Raw genomic sequence first — 22,701 nt, forward strand, 5'->3', positions numbered from 1 at the left:
CTTTAAGCTCTGTAGTGGAAAATGCAGGCCAAGTGGGGCGGGGCGCCAACGGACCTTACTACTGCCGCAGAATAGGAAAAGCTGCATGCGGGGGTAAGGACGGTTTCTCCTAATGCATCTTTCAAATTAATAGAGTACAATTATCTTCACCAAGCATACGCTACACCCAAAACCCTACACGCCATATGCTTCATTCACACAGTGTGCTGCTCCCGATGTGGGGAGCATGAGGCAGACCTTCTTCCCTTGGCTTGGTCTTGCCCGTCACTGGCATCTTTTTGGCAGGAAGCGATGGACAAACGAAATGGGGTCACTGGCTGGAATGTAGAACTCGCTGTCAAACAGTTACTGTTGGACATACTTCAGTCTCCCACGAGAAAAAGCTGAGTAGGATGTTTCTGCTTTTGGGTTTGCTAATTACGAAGCGCTGCATTGCTGTCAGATGGGTGGTGCTGTATCCTCAGGGTTAGAGACTGGTGGAGGGTACTTCAGAATGGGCGGTGGCCGAGGGATTGCACATGAAACACGCAATGAGAGATGAGAAAGTGGAGGATGACTTGCGGGCGTGGGCAGCAATGTCAGCAGCCCTGAGGGATCCCCAGATATGCGTTCGCTTTGAGGGTTTAAGATAGAGATGAGTACAGTGCTCATGATATGACAGTGTGCGATCACATACCTCAGTTACACCGCTTAACAAAATTCTCAAACTGTTGCTAGTGGTTGTGTAATTAGCATTTTGCTCGGTATAGGACTCGCTTTTGAACAGTGTTGTCATGGAGATACAGGGAAAGTGAAGCAACTAATTCTGCTGATGTCAAGTTTAATCAACATGTACACACTTGTAAGAGCCGGGAGATGTTGAGGGTATATTGGATTATTAAAAGGTGTATGGCGTCAAGACTGCATTTAAGATATTCTGAATGCTATTGTAAAATTCAATAAAGACTATATGCAAAAAAGTTTATTTACATAGCTACGACATGAACAATTTTGAAATTGTACGCACCTCAGTTAACCACTGCTGACATTGCGCACAGACATGCTGCAATTGTCGGAACCCATACCATGTTGAAAGTCAGTGTTTCACAGGGCACACATGTTCCTCTGAAGTTCACACTAGATACGGTCCCACAGACGTTGATTAGCGTGCACTGAAAATCTCTTTGAAGGTCTTTGCGGTCCTTAGCAAGTTGTGAAAACTATCACTGGTAGTGCTGCATATTCAGAATTGATCTTGAGGCTTATCGGTAATCTTGAAGTCTTTATCCCATCCTCGTCAACATCTGAAAAATCAGTCCTCACACTTAATGTTCTGTTTAATCCTCTGTTTATGAAGTGCAAACTAATGCAAGCCTCATCTATCAGAGGTGACCGCTTCCAGCAGTATTAACCACCTTAGCATTCATATCTATACATTCAAAAATGCAGAGCAACCCTGCAATGCTCCAGAACGTAGAAGTATTGCTGTTACCAGCTGTGCACTGAGGCCTAGGACACCACAGGATGCTTCTGAAATCTACATGTTGTTTAAAAAAAAAACAATTTTGTTGCAATGCAGAGAGGTAAAAAATAAAGGGATCATTCTCATTATATAAAAGCTCTAATTTTAGCTTATCTGATTATGTCAGGGCTCTGATATATCGGGGTTTGGATTCCAGCAATGTTCTGATTTTGCCACCTTTCTGTAAATCTGAATAGGCCCTGATTATGAGATGAATTGAATTCCTATATGGGATTCCGCTCAGCTCAATCAGGAGTGGGCCATTTTTCTCAGACCTGGATTTACTAGATGTGAGAATAATGGAAATACTTTTTGCCTGACCAAAATTCCAACCTATAGAATTGCTTTTAGAACCATCTGCATTTCAGACTGTACTCGCTTTCCTGCCCCTGCCCAACCCTGAGCCTGTCACAGGGAGAGCATGTAATGCCCCTAACAGACTACATAAGTTTTTCCTTATCCACTATCCACCTTCCTCCAACATCCGCCACAGAAGCTGCTCATGTTTACAGCTTTCCTGGTCTAGTTGGTACCTATGCAAGAAAACCCAAAGCGAAAGGAATACCATGCATAATTCTTCCAGGTAAAACCAAATCTGCACTGTTATTCCCCATTCTGTGGTATCATTGGGTTTTACTGCACTGTACATGTTTTTACCGTTGTTTACTAATACCATTCAACTCATAATTGGGGTCCGACAGGGCCTGGAAGTAGGTGGGAAGTGGTAGTTGCAGGGTTGGAATACCTTGGAGTCTGGGCACACCCACAAACTTACATAAGTAAGGGTATTCACCAAATTCTCTTATATCACTTTCCATTGTGGAAAAGTTTGAAATCAACTTCTGGAAAAGGCAGGAGTAAAACAGTCTTTCATAGTGGAAAAAAATGGGTGTAGATATAATGAATTTGCAATTGCTCAGCAGATTTTCGCATAGGAAAATACACATTTGTGTATTGCTCATGTGAGCATGGATATCATAAAGGTTTGCTAGGAGTACATTTTCCATGGTTCCGCTAGATGCCACAGATTTTTGCCCGATTACTGTTTGCTTCTTATTTGCCTTTCAATATCCATTTCAATATGCATCTTTCAGAGCCTATCAAAGTTTCGAGGTTGAGAGTGATAGCCATTGTCTTCTTATTCAATTTCTCTTTTTCTCACTCTCTCAATTATATGTATAGCACAGCTTCTCACCTGTGGGGTCTCAAATCTGCTTCTGCTATTTTACTCACAAATCATATTGTGTGTAGTCAGTAGTGGTTGTAGTGATAGACGGAAGAGTACATTGATTCTGCTGAAACCAAGGTCCAAAGTTAGTTCCATTTGAAAGGAATTCCTTGTTTCCGTTCGTTTTCCAAAAAGAGTTTTCGTTTTTTACTGTCGGATTCAATTTGGATCTTGATTTAATCTATTGTAACATTACTACCTCCTAATTATCTGTGAGGAGGTTTAGCATTCTGCTCCCTTGACAGCACATCACAGTCAAATTTCCTCTGTTTATGTAGTCTGATCATTTCTTCGTGTTTATCAGATTCCTTTTTATCTTTGTGTAAAAATATGTGAACGTTTTAAAATGTGATATACAGTATAATTTACCCATTACCATTTTTTCTCCAGCAAGTTTAGCAGGTTTGATTAATGTACTCAGCAATCTTAGGAAGGATTATTTTAAGTCACCTTTCCATTCTTTAAATGAAGCTGAATTTCCATCTGCATAGTTTTGGAAGAGTAAACTATGCAAGCCTCTATCGATAAATTCAGGATGGGAATAGTTCTGAAGAGAGGTTGAGTCCCATTATTTATTAATTGACTTGCATTTAAATTTTTCAAAATGTAGGAGAATTACTTATTCTGTCTGGGACATTTTGAGGTAATACATTAGTGGTATTCTCTTTGTTTCCACCCTGAACCAATTTAGTTGGAAAAAAGTAGTCCATCCAGCCCTCACTTCATGGCCAGGCTTAGCTCCCAACTACACACATCGGCCAACTTCCTGCCACACACGGCTTTTGACCGTGCACAGAGAGATATTGGGCGCATGGCCAGGCCTGGGCCTCTGGCCAGGTCTGTTGGTCAACCCCCCCTGGCATGAGGTTGGCTGCAAGGTCTGGCCTGCAGCCAGGCTGTTAGAAATTGGGTCTGTAGTTTGCAGAGGTATGCACCTTGTCCAAGTAGGGACCACAATCTTTGTCAGGGTAAGTCACAATACAACCTAAATTACCTTGTGCACACCCTCCAGTAGCTTGGCACGGAGCAGGCAGACTTAACTTAGAAGGCAATGTGTGAAGTATTTGTGCAATAACCCATATAGTAACACAGTGAAAACACCACAAAAAGTACTCCACACAGGTTTAGAAAAATAGATATTATTTATCTGAATAAGATAAGACCAAAATTACAAGAATCCAATATGCACAAGTCGAAATATCACTTTTTAGACGTTTAGGTAAGTCTTAATCCATAGGAATCAATGGTTGTATCTTTATAGCACAAAGTACCTGGGATGCGTAAAAAATAAGGACGCAGAGGGTCACAGAGGAGGTGATGTGTCGGAAAGTAAATCAGTGCGTTGATTTTTTCTGGTGTGGCCGAAGTGATGCGTCAATTCTTTCCTCCTAGGCAAGGTGATGAGTTGATTTATGGGTGTGCAGCCTTGGCTTCTTATTGTGGTGTAGGGATATTTTGACACCAAGGGATGATGCTTGGAAAATCCAAAACGCACTGGGTGGATGAAACAGGCGGTACATCGATGCGGTAGGTGACCGGGCAATTTTTCAGCCGTGAGATAGGTGCTGCGTCGGTTCTGCAGGCGATGCGTCGATTTTTGCAGGTGTTGCATAAATTTTTTCTCTCTCTGGTGAAGTCTTTGATGGCTCCGAGAGTTCTTTAACAGGAGGCAAGCCTAGTCCAAGCCCTTGGAGATCACTTGTGGAGGAAGGCAAAGTCCTTCCAGCAGAGTCAGGGAGCAGCAAGCAGCAGGGCAACAAACAGGAGAGCAGTCCTTCTAAAAAAAATAAAAATAAAAGCAGTCCAGTTGAGTGCTTTTGGCAGCACAGCAGTCCCTCTGACAGAGACCATTTTTAGGTCCAGAATTGTCTGATTTTAAGGGGTGCACAGACCAAGTATATATACCCAAATATGCCTTTGAAGTGGAGGAAACTTCAAAGAGTGGTTTTGAAGTGCACCATTTCCCCTTTCAACCCAGTCCTGTCTATAAGGCGATCTGTTGGGGATTATCAGTCCTTTCTGTGAGGTCAGGCCACTAGCCTTTGAAGTGTGAGAGAGCCCCTTCACCTTTGCTGCCGAGGAAGACCCATCTGTATGGTGGTGAATACAGGTGCAGCTGAGAGTCCTGTGTTTAGGGCTGTCTGGGTAGAACGAACAAGGAGAGCTGTCAACCAGCACAGATCAGACATGGATTGGAGACAGGCCGTAAGGCGTAGAGAGCAGTAAGTGAAGGGAAATGCCTATTTACTAAAAGTGGCATTTCTTAAATAGTAATGTTAAATCCAGCTTCACCAGTAAGCCGGATTTCTCACTACCATTCCAATCATACCAAACATGACAATGCTGCTCTTTTCAGATCAGAAACTACCACTTAGAAGTAAATAAGGACATTTCCATTGCTGGCCCATGAGAGGAGCAGGCTTCACAGTAGTGAATAATAGCTTTGGGATTTTTTCACTACACGTCCTGCCTTTTACCTACATTGCACCCTGCTCTGTGAGCTATCTAGGGCCTACCTTAAGGGTCACCTATATGTGATAAAAAAGAAGTTTAAGGCTTGGCAAGTAGTTTTAAATTCCAAGACGAATTGACAGTTAAACTGCACACACAGGCCTTGCAGTGACAGCCCTGAGACATGATTCAGGGGATACTTATGTGGGTGGCGCAATCGTGCTGCAGGCCCAACGGTAGCATTAAATTTACTGGCTCTGGGCACATGTAGTGCCTTTTACTTGGGACTGAAACATAAATGAATTATGTAGATTGTTTATAAGCCAATGTTACTGTGTTTAGGGGAGAGAGCACAAGCACTTTAGAATCAGTCAGCATTGGTAAAGTGCGCAGAGTCCTAAAACCAGCAAAAATGAGATGAGAAAAATGGAGGGAAGCAGGCAAAAAGTTGGGGGAAGAATTCCTCAGGGTTGTTGTTCCCCATTCTGTGGTATGATTGAGTTTTACTGCATGTTACATGTTTTTATGGTTGTGGATTAATTACTCTGTCAATATCGTTCAACTCATATTTGGGGTACTACAGCGGCTGGAGGTTGGTGGGAAGTGGTATTTGCAGGGTTGGGATGCCTTGGGAGTCTGGGCACAGCCACAAACTTACATATTTAAGGTTATTCACCAAATTGTCTTAAATCGATTTTCCTATTGGGAAAGGTTGAAATTTACTTCTGGAAAAGACAGGAGTATCTAGATCTATACACAGCATGAAGCTGCCGCTAGCTTTCCCAGTGCACTTCTGGGAATATTTCTAATTTTAAAACAAATAAAGTATATTCAGTTGAATTTGTATATCTCCATTTACTTTTCTCATGATTTGGCCCACTGTCTCTTACTACTATGGTAATGTCAATACTGCAGCCACATTTGGCATGTGATATAATCTTATGTAACATACCAATGAGATATAAATGTTTGCACACTTAATCAGTTGTGTCTTATGCACACCTGACAATTTTGCCATTGCTTGGATGTTCCAACCAGATATAAATCCTCAGGCAAATGGGTTTGTACAAGGGAATATGTTTCCCTTCAGAAGAATGGAGATTGGTAGTATTGACCATGGATAACATTTGTTTTCTGGATCTGTGGAAAGGAGTTTCAGATCAATGTTTACAAATATGTCAGGATTGACACTTAGCACTTAATCAACATTGAGGTAAGTTTCACAGTCTTTTAAATCTGTTCCCCAGTTTTATGTGCAAGTTTATTGCTGAGCCTTGTCACTTGAAAGGACAAATGCTAGGGTGTGTGGCTTGGATGGCAAGGCGAATGGTGGTGGGAGCTCGCTGCTACCAACGGCCTGGATTGATCTTGGCTGCTTTCAGCTGCCATGAGATACAGAAACTTGCCTGAGTGACCCCGCTCAATGCAATAAGCACTATGGTGCCCAGCAACAACCCTGAAACAACAGAATAAGATCATTTGTGACTACCTGGAGCACAAGAATATTATACAGATCGTCAGCCTGCTACCCAAAAAGGCCACCACAAACTGCACAGCCCCGTTGTAGCCAACAAACTAGAAAAAAAGAGGCAATATGAGTGCAGCAAATCAGGTACAGTGCCTCCTCTAAGCTTCCAGCAGCATCACAAACCCTCTTAATAAGTCTTACCTTAGCCTCTGAACTCATAAAATCCAAAATGAATCCATCGCCGCCTGACTTCAAAATGGTCACTGCGACTTCTGCAGCCTCATTGCAGCCAACGGTCAAGGGGAGATGAGCCAGTAGACATGCGGCAAACCAGGTATCGGCTGTTCCTCTAAACCTTTAACAGCTCCAGGACCCACTGAGTAATACTTACCTCAGTCTCTCAACCTGCTAAATTCAAAGTTGATCCCTCGCTGCCTGCCTTCAACATGGTGCCTTTGCACCATGCAACTGCCTCAGTTTTCTTAATGAGCCCGTGCTCTCTACAGACCCAAATCTTACATAATAAGTATTGGCAAGCTCTCCAACCCTCAATAACAATCTTGTCTACAACAAATCTGTTTGACTTCTTGATGCTTACTCACCGACTTTGCAGTTCTCACTTACTGTTAAGGTACTCTAAGTACTCAACCTTAATACCATACATAATATATTACATGTTTACCAATCTCTAAGGTGGTTAGATCCCTGTAAAGCAGGCTAACATCAATATTGTGGCTTTGCTCATACCTGTGTAGCCTGACAGGAGCAATAAAGTGGTCAAATCTAAATATTCCTGGAACTTCCTAGTCTACACTCACTGATGCTTATGCAATCCAGAGCTTTCTCTGTGTTCATCTCTCAACACACACAGGATGATTGCGCAGCCTTTATATTAAAACAAACCCTTTACAACCATTTTGAGCACTCTGGGTGAGGAGCTTGCGCTCTGCTGTCAAAAATACCTACTAGAGTTCCCAACAACCGAGATGTGAAAAGCCAGCATCAAAACTGTAGTAAACCTTATGGTTCAATCATGGCTGAAAAAGCACCAAATCATCTCTTAAATGCTCCAAAGCTGAGCCTCCCTCTCCAGATGTGCCCATCAAAGGTAAAAAAATATATATTAACTCTACTATTGACATGATTCTGAAAAAAGTAGCTGAAGTCTAAGACCTTGCTAAATCAACCAAAAATAATATGAACACTGTGGAGTTAGAACTGACTGACTGTCGTTAGAGCAGACATCAACAACTTTACCATCAGAATCTCTGATGCAGGACATAGAATCAGTGTGATAAAAGACATCCTACTAAAATCGGAGAAAGTACTAAATACCTTCAATCTTCATCAAAATCCCTCATCAAGAAAGTTTCTGAATTGGAAGCTAGAAATTGCTAGGGGTTCCTACACATCTTTGGAATTCCAGAAGGAAAAGTGGACTCTGATGGCTCCTGCATCACCTTTTTAGAAAAGCGGCTTCCCCAGATCACAGGCATAGCATTTAACAAGGATTTTGAACTTAAACGCGCTCATCAAGTTCCTGCTTTCAAGCCTACGAACAAATCAGTAACAAGACAAATCGTCTGCAAACCTCTTCGATTTCAACATGCAGAATTAATGCATAACTACATTCACAACCACATTATGTGGTAAGGTCAACAAATATATATCTTGCAGGACTACTAAAAAATTACTGTTGACAGCTGGAAGGGATTCCTCGTACTTCGGCCTAGACTGAAAAAAAACTTGACCTACAATTTTCATTTGCTGGCCCGACAAGATTTAAAGTGATGGCGGATGGAAAGCACCATATATTCGCAGACCCTACAGACCTAACAAAAGAAAACACTAATCTTATACTTACCATTGTGTGTAAAGTCACTTAGATCTGTGCTTTAATTCAGAACCAGTGCCTCAAATCGACAATAGTTAAAGGTACTACTTGGCCCTCTTTTCACCTAACTGAATGTTGCTAGACTTGTTTTTTATGAACGAAAAAAAAAGAAAGGATTTATCCTAAATATCTATTTCTGAAGGTACCATCTGTCTTTATTGGTACATTAGACTAGATACATATATTACTTTGCCTTATCTTTCTACATTATACCAGGACATAGTCCTCCTGTATTCTTGTTATATAACTATTCACACTCCCAAGTATCTAACAAGGATTTATGTTTGTCAATTCGGCTATACAAAATGTTCCTTTTACCTTCTAGGTATGTTAATAGGTAACCCAAGCTTTAATTGTTATCCAACATAATGTTTTTTGCATTCACATTATCCTTTTATGAACTGAGTTATTATTAAGATGGCTTGTCTATTATGAATCTTTCCTGTTCATAGCACATGTTGCTATCCATTCTCCCATCCTGTCCCATTGGTTATAGTCTCCTGTCGTCTCTCTCCACTTACCTATTTTGGAGGGGTTTGGAGGGGTGCTGGGTTGGTGGGGGATTCATGGGTTATTTGTATGGGTTTTTTCTTTCTGTAAAATCATTTTATATCTGGTAGAAATTTTCAAACATTTCTGCAATAAGTATTGTTTGTACACATTACAATGGCTTGCTCTTTATACCATTATTACACAAGGTATCTCACATGTTGTTGCTTCTCATACAATGGCCCACTGTATCACATCCTTCCTACAATATGATCACTGTTATTCAAGGCATAGTCATGTTCTTGCCTCTTTACTATGTCTGATTCAGCACATGCAAATTACCTGAAAATAGTTTCTATGAATGTTAAGGGGCTAAACTACCCTGTCAAGCGCAAACAAGATTGAGAATTACCTATACAAGATGAAAGCTGACCTTTATAATCTTGCAAGAAACTAAAATAGCAAAGTCTCATCACCAAATGGACAAGCGATGTTATTTGCTTCCCAGCCATAAATCAGAAAAACAGGGTCATAACGATTATCTCTAAGAAATCTAATCTGGACATACTCCCACACGATACAGATAATGAATGCAGATTAATAATGAAGAAACTTTGCCAGAATGGGAAATACATCTATCTTCTGAGCCTATATGGCACTAATTAGGGACTCTCTCCTCAGTTCCATAGCTCCCTGAGCAACACGCTAAATAACATCCTGAATGATAAACTGACGATAATAGACATTCATTTACCCCTGATTTTACATTGGATAGGAAATCTAAATCCCCTCACCATTCCTCCAAATCTCATAAAATCTTATTTAACATTTGCACCAGATTTAACCTAAAAGATTGCTGGAGATTAAAACATCCAGACACAATAGAATACACTTTCTATCCACACCCATATTGTTCTTCCTTGAGAATTGACTATCTTCTCATGTTAGGTAACTTCACTCACCTTATTGATCAAACGGATATTGTTCTCTGTTTAATCTCTGGCCACTTGTGTGTAACTATGACAATTGTAGGTACTAGTATTAAACCCAAACACAACATTTGGTGTTTCAGTGGTGAATCAATTAAAGGTTAAACTTCTAATTCATATTTTGAAAGAACAATACATAATTATTAATTATATAACTGAACATAAATCTGCCGACATCTCATTGTCCAGCTTCTAGGATGTTTTCAAAGGCACTCTAATAGACATTGAGGCTAAACTTAATAAAGTAAACAATTCAAGAATTTGCGCCCTGGAAACAGAGATTGAAACAGTAAAAGCTTTACAGATCCTAAACCTTAATCCTTTTACTCTTACCCTCATAATGAAAAACAAATATATGAATACAACAGACTATTAAGCAAGAAAAATGAGGCATGGATAAACAAATAGATAAAAGCCTGCAACTATACAAAGCTAACAAGGCAGGTAAAATGTTAACCACCTATTTAAAACATAAAGAAAACCAAAAGCATATCAATTCCATGAAAGATAGAACAAATAATATACAAACAAACCCACAGGAGATACTGGAAGTCTTTAAAGACTTCTACAAGTCTCTATACCAAAACAAATCTCCAATATAGATTGTAAATCGTATCCTTACAAGCTAAATCTTCGACAAATATCACAAGAAGCTAAACACAAAGTTAACAAGCCCACCTCCGAGGAGGAAATACTCTTAGCAATCAAGTCCCTGAAATCACATTAAACGCCAGGCCCAGATGGCTTTAGTGCCAATTTTTATATATCATTCTCATCTGCGTTAACCCCTACAATGGTTGACTTATTTAATCATTTTACAAAACTTAGCTTTATCAAAGGAACAGCCAGCGAAGCCACAATTGTGGTTATCCCTACAGTTAGTGAAAAATTACAGACCTATTTCTTTAATCAATCTAGATGTTAAATCTATGTCAAAATACTATCTAAACCATTAGAACCACTTCTACCTTAAGTCATTAGCAATTCGCAAACCGGTTTTGTGAAAGGTCGTATGTCCAATGACAACACATGCTTATTGTGTCATATCCTAGAGACAGCAAAGAATCTACCCGCTGAAACTGTGGCTATTCCCCTAGGCATTTAGAAGGCATTTGATAAAGTTTCCTGGGATTTTCTCAAACAAACAATGGGAAAATTACATTTAGGTGAAAAATACATTAAAATTGTGTTGGCACTCTCTAGTAGTCCCAGCACTGGAGTAAGAGCAAACGGCCTCACTTCATCATCTTTTGAATTAGGTCAAGGAATTAAAGACAAGGCTGTCCACTATCGCCCTCACTAGTCATCCTTGCCCTTGTACCACTTCCTCTACACCATCCAAAATAATAATCTTATATCTGGGGTTCACTATAATGACCTTACCATTAAGACAGCAGAATACTCAGGCTATATCCTGATCATAACTGAGAATGCTCGTAGTTAAAGCTCTCATCAATACTATTGATGAGTATTTTCATATGGCAGTGTATAGTCTTAATAATGATAAATCTGAGGTTAAAGGGCTTAGTACCTGCTCTAAAGGTATAATAGAGGACTCTGGCCTTGCCTGGCAACCTAACTATCTCAAATACTTAGGCATGGAATTCAGCTCAGACCTTTTGGACACCCAAAAAGACAAAACAAAAAAAGACCTTACAAAAAATAGAAAAATTATTAGACAGATGGATCGTCAAATTAATCACTTAGTGGGGAATGTATTGAGAATAATGGTTACATTAATAGTAAACTATCTTATATGTATGCTCCCACTTAACTTAAGGGAAGATTTCCATCACAAACGAAACAAACCAATTTCTGCCTTTATTTGACAAAATAAACGACGTAGGATTTCAATTAAACAGGTTTGTCTACCAACTGACATGGTAGGAGTCAGTTAAACAAACTTCAGGAACTATCAGTCTGCCTTCCTGGCGAAACAATTATCTGTGTGGTTCCTTCGGTATCGTACTATACTTCAACGTGGCTCTCAGCAGAACGAGAAATCCTGAGAGGTTTCCATTCTATCATGCTTCTATCCACCAAAGTTAAAGCTAACCTCCCAGCCAGACACATATTTCATTAAACTAAACAGCTCTATAAAAACGGGACAATCGCTTTGAAACTCGAATAAACGCATCCAACATGATTTCCTTATGGAATAATATGAAAATTAGCATTATTAATTCCCCTCTGTTCTGGAAAGTCTGGGCCTCCAAAGGTATCCACTTTTTAAAACAACTAGGCCCTAGAGATGACCTGCTTACTTTTAAAGACCTTCAGAATCAACATTAGCTAGATAATATGGATTTTTACGATTTCGTTAAACTTAAGTACTGTATATCTAAAGCCAAGCTCTAATTTCTTGATTCATCCTTACCTAAATTGATTCATATGACCAATAGAGCAGGACATCAGATATCGAGATACGACAGACTTATACAACCCCCTTCTCCTTATGTCTTAACCAAGCAGCACAAGATAAATGGGAAGTACATAGAACCATATCCCCCAAGGAACGGAAGCTCATATAGAAATCTGTATTTTTCCATAAAATAACACTTGCGCTCTCCCAAACTAAATTTTGACTCCTTCATAGAATATTCTGGACCCCTTCGCGTCTTCTTAAAGTTGCCCTCACAATCGACCCCATATGTTGGAACTGCAATAAAGAAACTGGTAATTTGGTTCATATACTTTTTAAATGTAGTGCGATCTCGAAATTCTGGTACAAAATATTTGATTTTCCTTGTCTGATATTCCGTTTCTAAATAGAAGGTAGTTTTAGTTCCATTATTATGGGATTTTTGGACCCTCATCTGAAGTCCTGTAATGATGCACTTTAACTAGATATCTTGTTAACTGACACCTCCCTGTAATGCACTGCTTAGGACCTCACATATAACATCACTCAGGACACGGTCAGTGAAATCACTGATGACATCACGGATGGTATCTCAAATGACATCACTGATGACATCATCCAGTGAGTGTAAATGGTTGTATGGATGTGTGAATGGATGAGTGGGTGGTTCTGTGGGTGAGTGAGTGGTGGAGTAATTTGCTATACAGGAGATGTGTAAGTAGTTGTATGGGTGAGCAAGTGGCTGCATTTGGTTGAGGGAGTGGATGTGTGAGTGGCTGTGCGAATGAGTGATTGAGTGGGGGTGTGAATGGGTGAGTGAATGGGTGTGTTAGTGACTGTATTGGTGAGTGAGTTGGTGAATGTGTAACTGTATGGGTGAGTGAGTAGGTGTATGAGTAGGTATATGCATAAGTGAGTGGCTGTGTCAGTGACTGTGTGGGAGAGTGACTGGATGTGTGAGTAACTGTTTCAGTGAGTGTGTGCGCGAGTGGCTGTATCGGTGAGTGGGTTTGTGAGTGCCTGTACAGGTGAGTGGGTGTGAGAGTGGTTGGATGGGTGACTGAATGGTTGTGTAAGTGACTGTATCAATGAGTGAGTGGATATGTTAGTGACTATATAGCTGAATGTGTGGGTGTGTGACTGGTTGTATGAGTGAGTGGCTGTGTCAGTGACTGTATGGCTGAGTTTGTGGGTGTGTGAGTGGTTGCGTGGGTGTTTGAGTGGATGTGTGGGTGTATGAGTGGATGTGTGAGTGGCTGTATGGGTCTGTGAGTGGGTGTGTGAGTAGCTGAATGAGTGTGTGAATAGCTGAGTTATTACTGTATGGGCGAGTGAGTGTGTGTGTGTCAGTTGTGTGGGTGCGTGTCAGTAGTTTTATTGGTCTGTGAATGAGTAGGGCAATAGCTGTGTGTGGATGTACAAGAGTTTGTATAGGGTATGAGTGGGTGTGTGAGTGATTCTGTGGATGATGTCACCAGTAATGTCACTCACCATGTCACGCGTGATGTAATATGTGAGGTCATAAGAAGTGCATTACAGGGATGCAAGTTATACTTAGCTCAGATAAAAATAACTGCTGAATTTCATGGCAGTGCTACCACCATAAAATGGCTGGCGGAGAACATGGTCGTAATCCCCATGGCAGCTCTGCTTGCAGTGCTGCCCTGGCGGATTAGAACTGTCCCCTACTGCCAGACGCCAGGATCCCTGATAATGGAGGAGCTGGCAGTCCTCTCATGGCCTGACCGCCAGGGTTGAAATATGGCACTCAGGCCGCCACATTGGCGTTAGTCCGACTGCCATCTGCGAGTCTGGTGGTCTAGTGACTGCCAGACTCGTAATGAGGGCCTTAATATGTAAGGTGCTATTCAAGATAATCACAGTGACTAAGCAAAGACAATAGAAAAAATTGTCATAATCCTATTGGTACTATTCTGAATTTGGAATTTCACTGTTAACCAGCCTATGTTGAGAATAGAGACTGTCTGTAGTCAGCATATTATGTTTAGCACAGTCTATACCTCTCTTATAACACAGGCTGTGGAGATAGTGTTTGGTGTGTCATTTTGCTGTTTAGTTTTTCACTAAAAAGCTTAAATGGAATTCTAAGCAGGTATTTAGTCATTGCAGACGTATAGGACATAGTAGCAATCGAAAACCTTAAAGAAAAATGCAGATTTTCCTCAGCTCTGGTGGACAGAAAATCTAGATTTTATGAAAGACCTGGAGGCTAATATTATTGCAGTCTCCTTTATTGATACTACTCACAGCAGAACTCTAACAAGTTCCATCATAATACAAGGCCAGAACCTCCAGCCATCTTCCTTCTTTTTAGCGTACTGTAACATAACATATAACTTGCACAAATAAACAATCTCTAACCAAAAAAACAATAAACAAAGTTTATAACCAAGTCCAAAATACAAATGCAAGTGAAACACTTCTCAGGATAGTCCAAAGACTTCCTTCGTCCCCTGTAGATACCCATTCCTTTTATCTTCTTTATTATTGTGCACAAACTACACGATAAACAGTAACAACAATGGGTTGTAAACCTGGGAGGGATAATATTAACCTCTGTGTCTTTAATAAAATCCAGATTTTCAGTCCGTCAGAGCTGAGGAAAATGGACATTTTTTGGCAAGACCGGAAGCTAACATTATTGCTAGTTTAAAGCTTCTCCAACAAACACGCCACACTTTCAACAGGCCTAAAATAAAACCTCAAAAAATGTTTCATTTTTTGACCAATCTGCACACCTTCAAATGTTTTGCAAAACACAGCTTAGCAAAAAAAAAACCTTTGAAGCGGACGCACCCGTCATGGAATGCGCACCAAACATGCTAACATCAACTCCAGAACTCGACATCACATCTTTCACCCAATGAGCAAGAGTAGGACAAGATATAGCTTTATTTGGATGTTCAAAAAAAATCTGCAATTGATCTTCAGAAAAAGATCTTTACTGTGTCGTTCTCCTCTCATACTCCATTACACAGCATAGCACACACAAATTCTCATGCTCATCAAAATATGGAACGACTATTGGCATTGTTTTTGTTCTTCTATTCAAATGAAAACACACTCTCTCTGGTGAAAATATCCTGCGTGAAACGTCTAGGGCTCTGTCATCCGAAACCCTCCTAAACAAATCTGGACACAACAAAGCTGTCAACTTCTGAGACAGCCTTTTAAACTCAAAACATTGTTAGCACCTAAACCCTCCAAATAATCCAAAACCTTAGACACATCCCAAACTGAGTTATATCTAAAAACTGGCAGTTTTGAAATCCTTCTAGTCCTCAACAACCTCTTCAACAAAACATCCTGTCCCGCCAGAATACCATTCAGCAAAACCTGTTCTGTGACAGTTGTCAATCTATGCACATTAATCGTCCTGTAAGACAAACCGCCCTCAAACAATTCTGACAAATAATTAACCACTTCTACAACATTGATGCACCAGCAAACCTATGCCAATCTATACATCTTCCTAGTACCGGATGCCCAGGACTCTTTAATACGTTTTGTAGATTCTCCTGAAAGCCCTGGCACCTCACAGACATGCCTGAAATTTTCCAAGCCACCAGCCGCAACTACCTTGACATGAGAGAATTGTGAATCTCTTCTAATGGACCCATTAGAATTTCCTGAGATGTTGGCTATAGAATTGACAACTCCACTGATATTTCTAGGAGAATTGGGGACCAAACTTGCGACTTTCAAAGAGGGGTCTCCAACACCGCTGTCCCTTCCACTTTTGCACCATCAAAGTTATGTGAGTAATCACTGAAAAACGGTGGAAACGCATAAGACCTTCCACTTCTGTAGAAACACATCTATCCCATCTGACTCCGGGTCTGGAATCCAACTGCAAAACTGCTGTAACTAGGCATGCAACTAATTTGTAAACAGATCCACCTTACCTATACCCCAAAACTCCATTAACTTCCGAAAAAACTGACCTGGTCAGATTCCACTAGCCGAAATCCCTGTAATTCCTTGAACACCAATCGACCTCCACATTGCTCAACCCTGAAATATATGCTCTGCTTGGACCATAAGATTCTCTCTCAAGCAATACTCCCAGAACATTTTCGACAGATCCACGAGATCGTGGTCTCAGACCCCCTAACTTGTTCACACACCTCCTTAGAAGGAGTGAACACATCGCCTTGTCCTTCATGAAACTCTGTATTGTGAAGAACCCTGCTACTAGTTTCAAACAATTTATATGAAGTCTGCTGTCCTCCTCCGAAGACACCCAATCTATTGAAATCACACCACAATGCACTTCCCAGCCTGCTAAACATGCATCTGATTCTATATTCATTTTGGGATTCTCCCCAAAAATAGCTCTTCCATTCTACACCTCAATATTCCTTAACCACCAAACAAGCTCTCGCTTCGCGTCCTCAGGGAGGACAATCTCACCCGTCAAATGCTTGGCCTCAAATGCTTGACTTTTAGTTTCTCAATGGCTCAATAATTCAAAGGACCTGGAAAAATAGTCTGCATCAATGAGGACAACAGACCTGATGCTCTGTAACATTCTCAATAATAATCTTTCCAAACTCAATGCCTTCCGTATCCTCTTCAGTTTTTATTTTGGCAATTTCAATTATCCCTTTACTGTATTTACCATTAACCCTAAGAACTGTGTTTCCTGACTCTGAATTAGAAATGACTTTTGTCTGTTGACAACAAATCCTAGATCCGCCAACAGCAGTACTTTCTTCCTTGTGTATTCCTCTAATTTCAATTTGCCCTGATCCATCAACAAAATATCATCTAGATATATAATTAGTCACACAGCACGTTCTCTCAAAAATGCCGCCACTAGTCGAAGAACCTTTGTGAAACACCAGGTGGCTGATGACAGACAGAATTGTAGACATACCAACTTCCACATTTGTCCTGCCTATCTGAACTGAAGAAACCTCTGATGTGGTTCTCAGATCAGAATCTTTAAGTAAGCGTCTTTTATGCCCCTGCCTGTAATACATCTCTCAAAAAATGCATGACCTTCATCTTGAAATGATGGTACTCTACCCATTCTTTTAGGCTCTTAAGGTTTATTACTGGTCTCATACCTTTTTCTCCTCCAGAAAAATATTGCTTAAAAACCCCTCCAAAGGGTTTCTTACCTCCACAATTGCTCCCTTTCTTTCCAATTCCTGAACCACTTTGCTTACCAAGACTGACAGATCTGTATTGAACTTTATGATTCCTAGTAGATGATACTGAACACTCTATATGATAACCTTGCACCATCCCTACGACCCAAGGATCCCCTGTTATACAAGCCCAGTTGTTAAAAAATTGAAACATTCATTAAATGTGCCACCCAGTTTTAATGGGATAACAAAAGGGTCTGTTCTTACCTGATCCCCAGGAACAACATTAACAACAACGGGAACAACCTCCTTTACTTCTTGACCTCTGCTTCTGAGGATAGAAATTCCCTTATTGATAGAGGTCTGATGCTGGGCCTAAAACACTGTGAAAACGAAGCTCTTGTAATGCCCTTTCCATGGCTGGGAAACCAACCTCCTGTTCTCTTCCAAAAACAGGTCTGTCAAATACCTTTTTGATCTCCCTTTCGGATTTCTGCAACAAACTAAAATCTTGTACATATTTGGACATTTCTTTAATAAAGTCGTCTACAAGCAATAAACCATTTGCAGCCTGCCCTGGTTCATAACTAGCTAGTTCCACCAACTTAGGATCAATCTTTAATAAATGATATAGCGGTATTTGCATTACCAACCAAACTTACTGCTCTTTTAATACATTCTCTCAACTCTTCCACATTGAATGTATTTTTTTGCCACCTATGTCTCCTCTCCCATTTAAAAAAATCTCAGTTAAAGGACTGGTGAGATCCAACAATCTGTCCTCACACATCTTGAGACCCTTTGTAGCCCTTTTGTAGGTCTCACCCCCTCTTTGCCTATGAATGCTAAAATCATAGACTCAAGATCCACTGTCATCATTACTTTAGTAGCCAAACTAGGCCTTGGATATTCTGACCTCAGTCGCAGCCTGACATCTGTATGAATTCGCTTCCTTAGCCAAGTCTCCACATATTTAGCGACATGGGCTTCCTGGACCACTCCGGATAGAGTGGATGCTTCAAAAGCATAGGATCAAACATGAAGTCTCCAAACGGATCTGATAGAGGCTCAGCTTCCCTGCTCTAAATCAACTTCAGAAGAGCAACTTAACTCCACTTCTGCTGCCAAAAGACTTATCACAGAGAACAGTAGAATGTCTATGGGTCTCACTTGGCTTCTTAAATGCTTTCCCCGGCCCTACTTTTGGTCCCAATGCATGTCCATGATACCACCATCTTTCGTATGTTCACAAATATAATCTTGTACTCCAGCAGGCTTAATCCTCCTTGCCTGTATCTGATCCCAGTTAAGGTGTTTCTATTTCATATTCACTTCACCACCTTTCTTCTCCATAGACCCTTCATCAGCTGACCAAAACCTGGGCTCCTGGGATGATAAATCCCTTGTCTGCAACATATCCTCCATTTTCTTCTCCATCTTGTCATTCAAATCTGAGGATATTTCATTCATTTCATAACATCTCCATACGTCCCAGAGTGCTAGGCTCAGACATCATCAGATTCCACAAAAAATCAAAATATAACTACTCTAACTATTAAATACACCTCCACATAGTACCTTTCAAAGTCTTAAATACTCTTAAATCACCTGCATTGCCAAAATCGCCTTCCTTTGCTAACCTCTAGGTCCACTTCAGTTAACCAACCTACATGCAGCCTCAGCTGATGTGACTCTGACTTACAACGGAAAAAGGGCTGTTTGCATCCCAATCTGTCATGCTTATTTCGACATTAAATACCATTAAGTTTCCCCAACTTCCTAACATGGCCGCCTACACAAAATTTAATGCCTGAGTTGACCATGCTCAACAAACAGTGCCTTCCTTTGTTACCACTACTTATTATATGTGGCTAGACTCTCAGAGTCCAATCCAAGAATAAGTGCTTGGATACTCCGAGCAGCATAAAAGTTTCACACCGAGCCTGCTGCCTAACACCGGCCTTGCCACACACACCAACAAAGCCACCCACTGAGCCTGCTTCTTGATACCGGTTTTGGCAACGCAACTTCTATACACGCACCTCAGCATGCAGTAAGCCACTATTGGCACTTGCGGCCACATACTCTCGAGCTCCAGTGTGCTTGCGCCCCAATGAGTGATTCCAACTACAGTCTACGTGTTTGAATCAGGCACATGGTAAATCCTAATTACCTGCTAGTCCCTCACTTGAAATGTTACAAGTTAATACTGCGAAAGAAAAAATGCTTGCAATGAACAATAAGTTGGGAAAAGATAAAAAACAATGTATTCCTTCTTCCAGCAAAGTACATTCAAAACCTGAAAACCACAGGCTCATCAGTTTCCTACCTTATACCCAATAACATGCTTAATTGCTTAAATCAATCAGTTTAACAAACTAAAAATATCTTTACACACTTCATACAAAGTACATAAAGAGTAGATGCCCATGTGAATGAGCAGCAGCAAAAAAGAAGGAAGATGGCTGGTGGTTCTGTCCTTTGTTATGATGGAACATCTGTTAGGATTCCATGTTATTTAAAGGAGCTGCTGTGTGTAATGGCAACAAAGGAGTCTGCAATAATGTTAGTGTCTGGTCTTGCTATAAAATCAAATACATTAAGAACCCCTTTCTCACTCATACAGGTATGTATCACCTCTGCACTCCGAATTCCGCTTTTCGTAGAAAAACACTTAAGTAATAGCTTCCATTAAAACCTGTTTGTGTGCAAATGAAAAGTCTCTGAATTTTACACTGCTGTTAATCCCCAACAACTGTTTGTTTTCAGCTCGATGCCATGCAAGAAGCCTATGACAGTCTCTGCAAAGATGAAGGACTGAGCGCACTGCCTTATTTTTTAATCAAATACAATGGAAATTCTATTTTGGTTGCACCGCTTAAGAAATGGGATGAATTCTTCAAAGAGCCAAATGAAAAAGTAAGGAAAAATCTACTTGCTCAATAAATCTGTTTTATTTATTTTGGTTCTGCTATGTTCATCTTACTTATGAGTTCTCTAACACCCAGGAATGGTTTCTTATGCCCTTCTTAGATGTGGCAAGATCCCACCTGGGCCCAGACCACAGAATGTGTGCACTGTCCTGGTTTGTGCCAGGTGCAGCTTTTACTAATGCGCTGTGAACTTACATCTCTCCTGGGGCATTGCGTTCAATAAAAGATGGAGCAGCTGCTTACAGGTTGTTGTATGTTTCACATTGCAGACTTCAGCTGCCTGCATTTTAGAGAGTGGACAGAAATCCCAATGCATGAGGTTAGAGTAAGCAACTGCAGCTGCCAGCAGGGGGATGTCCATGGGGGTGAGGCTAGGGAGGTCTACTGGATTCCCTTTGGCCCCACCTGTGAGCTGGCCTCTGGGATGCACAGACAGTGCTCCCCTATTTGTGGCACACTACCACAATGCATCCTAAGCATCAATTTTCCTCTGTGCCTGCATCTGTAATGGGGAGTGAGTATAAAGGCAACATTATTCCCTCCTTTGCGTGGGCCATTGGCACCATACAAAAGAGGGAATGCCCTCTCAACATAGCGTTTCTGTTACATATGTACCAGCCCTATCAGTATTACGGGACGGATGCACAAGTATCTGTGTCCTCTTATGTAATACTACATTGTCCAGGAGGAACACAAAGCGGAGGCACATGGTGGGGGACACACTCCCATTGCGCCCCCGGGGTACTAAGCATTATATGGCCCCGGTGTGTTAACTCCTGGAAGCATAGTGCCTGAGAAGCTACAAGTGGCCCTGTGCCTTTGGACACAATATTTCTGGGCTCACAGGAACAAGGTGGAGTTTCACCATCTGTGTGTTTATCTGGTCAAACTGCTGCAGAGGAAACATGGCGGAAGAATACAGTACTTCCACTGGTATACATCTGGTCCCACCAACCCCTGATGCCCAACTACCACTTTCAAGCCCCCACCAGCCCTCTGGCTTTCATTTTTTGCCAGCTCCAAACCATTTCAGCTGATTTGCCCCCAGTGTCACAGTTACTTCTCATCCTGGAGACAAATCTTGTGATTTCTGGATTTTGACGCAGGGAATACCTATCAGATTTGGAAATTCCAGTCCCCCCAGTATCCCTACACCAGAATCTGGCAAACCCCTATTGAGGTCTATAGTTTTAGTGCACTGGTTGAGCCTGAGTGATGCTGTAAAGCCTGTTATGTTACGTTAACAACATTATTAAGCATGACTGCTAACCCTTAGGGTGTCCTCATGCAGAGAAAGCTAGCAGAGAGAGTAATAGGGAGCATGAAAACTGGCACATCTAGACTAAAGTAGAGTAATATTAGGGAGGTCTAAGCTATAATATAGACCCAATTAATTTTTGAAAAGCCAGATTTTTTAAGGCCTTTCTAATGGGGACACTGTGAAGGATTTGTCCCCCCACGTGCTCATGTTTTTAGGAAGGAACCACTCATAAGTAACTAGCGAGCCGTCTGACCCTGAGGGGGCCGCCTGACAGCACTAAAAGTGCAACTCTTCACCGGCTACACGAGCCACACGCCGTTGCGTGCCTGGGCCAAAAGAGGGCCCATCTGCACCTGCCCAAGGCTGGATCCCCTTCTTTTGCCTCCTCTACTGTAAGTACCATCCTCCCACTTGCTTTGTGACTCTCTTTGGGTACGGATATTGGCTAGCATGGCCAAACGTAAACCTGAGCCAGCAACCTCTGTCTCTACAGGCACCACCCTGGATGTTTTTCTAAAGCGGGCAGTTGAGGTCATTTCTCAGGAGTCAGAGTTAGCGGAGTGTCACCTGTCGCTCTCTTCACCCCCTAAAATTGCTTCCAGCCCCACATCAGCCTTAGGAGGTGCCCACGACCCCAGTGTAAGCCATTAACCCAGATGAGGAATTAAGCCCCATTGTTGTGGGACCAGTTGAAGTAGAGCCTATTGCAGTTGGCCCAGTATCAGTTTTAGCCTCAGGAGATGCGTCCTACTTTCAGCGCAGTGGAGTGGTCACTAGGGGGCAGCCTGGAAAAAGGAAAAAGATGCCTGCCAATCCTAAACCCAAAATGTCCAGTGTTTCTTCTACTAATTCAGGATCTTACAATATAAACGATGTTGAGGCCAGGCTATTTGGGAAATTAAGTACCCTTTACTGTGAATTTAAGGGTTCTGTTGTAAGCCAGCTTGAACTTATTTTTGTGCTGTTGGAGGACATTGAGGCCAAACTAAATAGCTTCACTCAACCCAC

General features: G+C 41.2%; 1 protein-coding gene across 1 annotated transcript in view; it reads left to right on the forward strand.

Moving 5' to 3' along the window:
• The window catches only part of ATG7 (autophagy related 7), a 1,524,945-nt gene that overhangs the window by 162,105 nt on the left and 1,340,139 nt on the right, over positions 1-22,701 (forward strand). Inside the window, exon 7 of the mRNA XM_069206657.1 lies at positions 20,269-20,418. Within this exon, the coding sequence (XP_069062758.1) occupies positions 20,269-20,418 (150 nt within the window). The remainder of the gene's footprint in view (positions 1-20,268; positions 20,419-22,701) is intronic.

This window comes from Pleurodeles waltl, chromosome 9 (genome assembly GCF_031143425.1).
Source record: "Pleurodeles waltl isolate 20211129_DDA chromosome 9, aPleWal1.hap1.20221129, whole genome shotgun sequence".
Lineage (NCBI taxonomy): Eukaryota > Metazoa > Chordata > Amphibia > Caudata > Salamandridae > Pleurodeles > Pleurodeles waltl.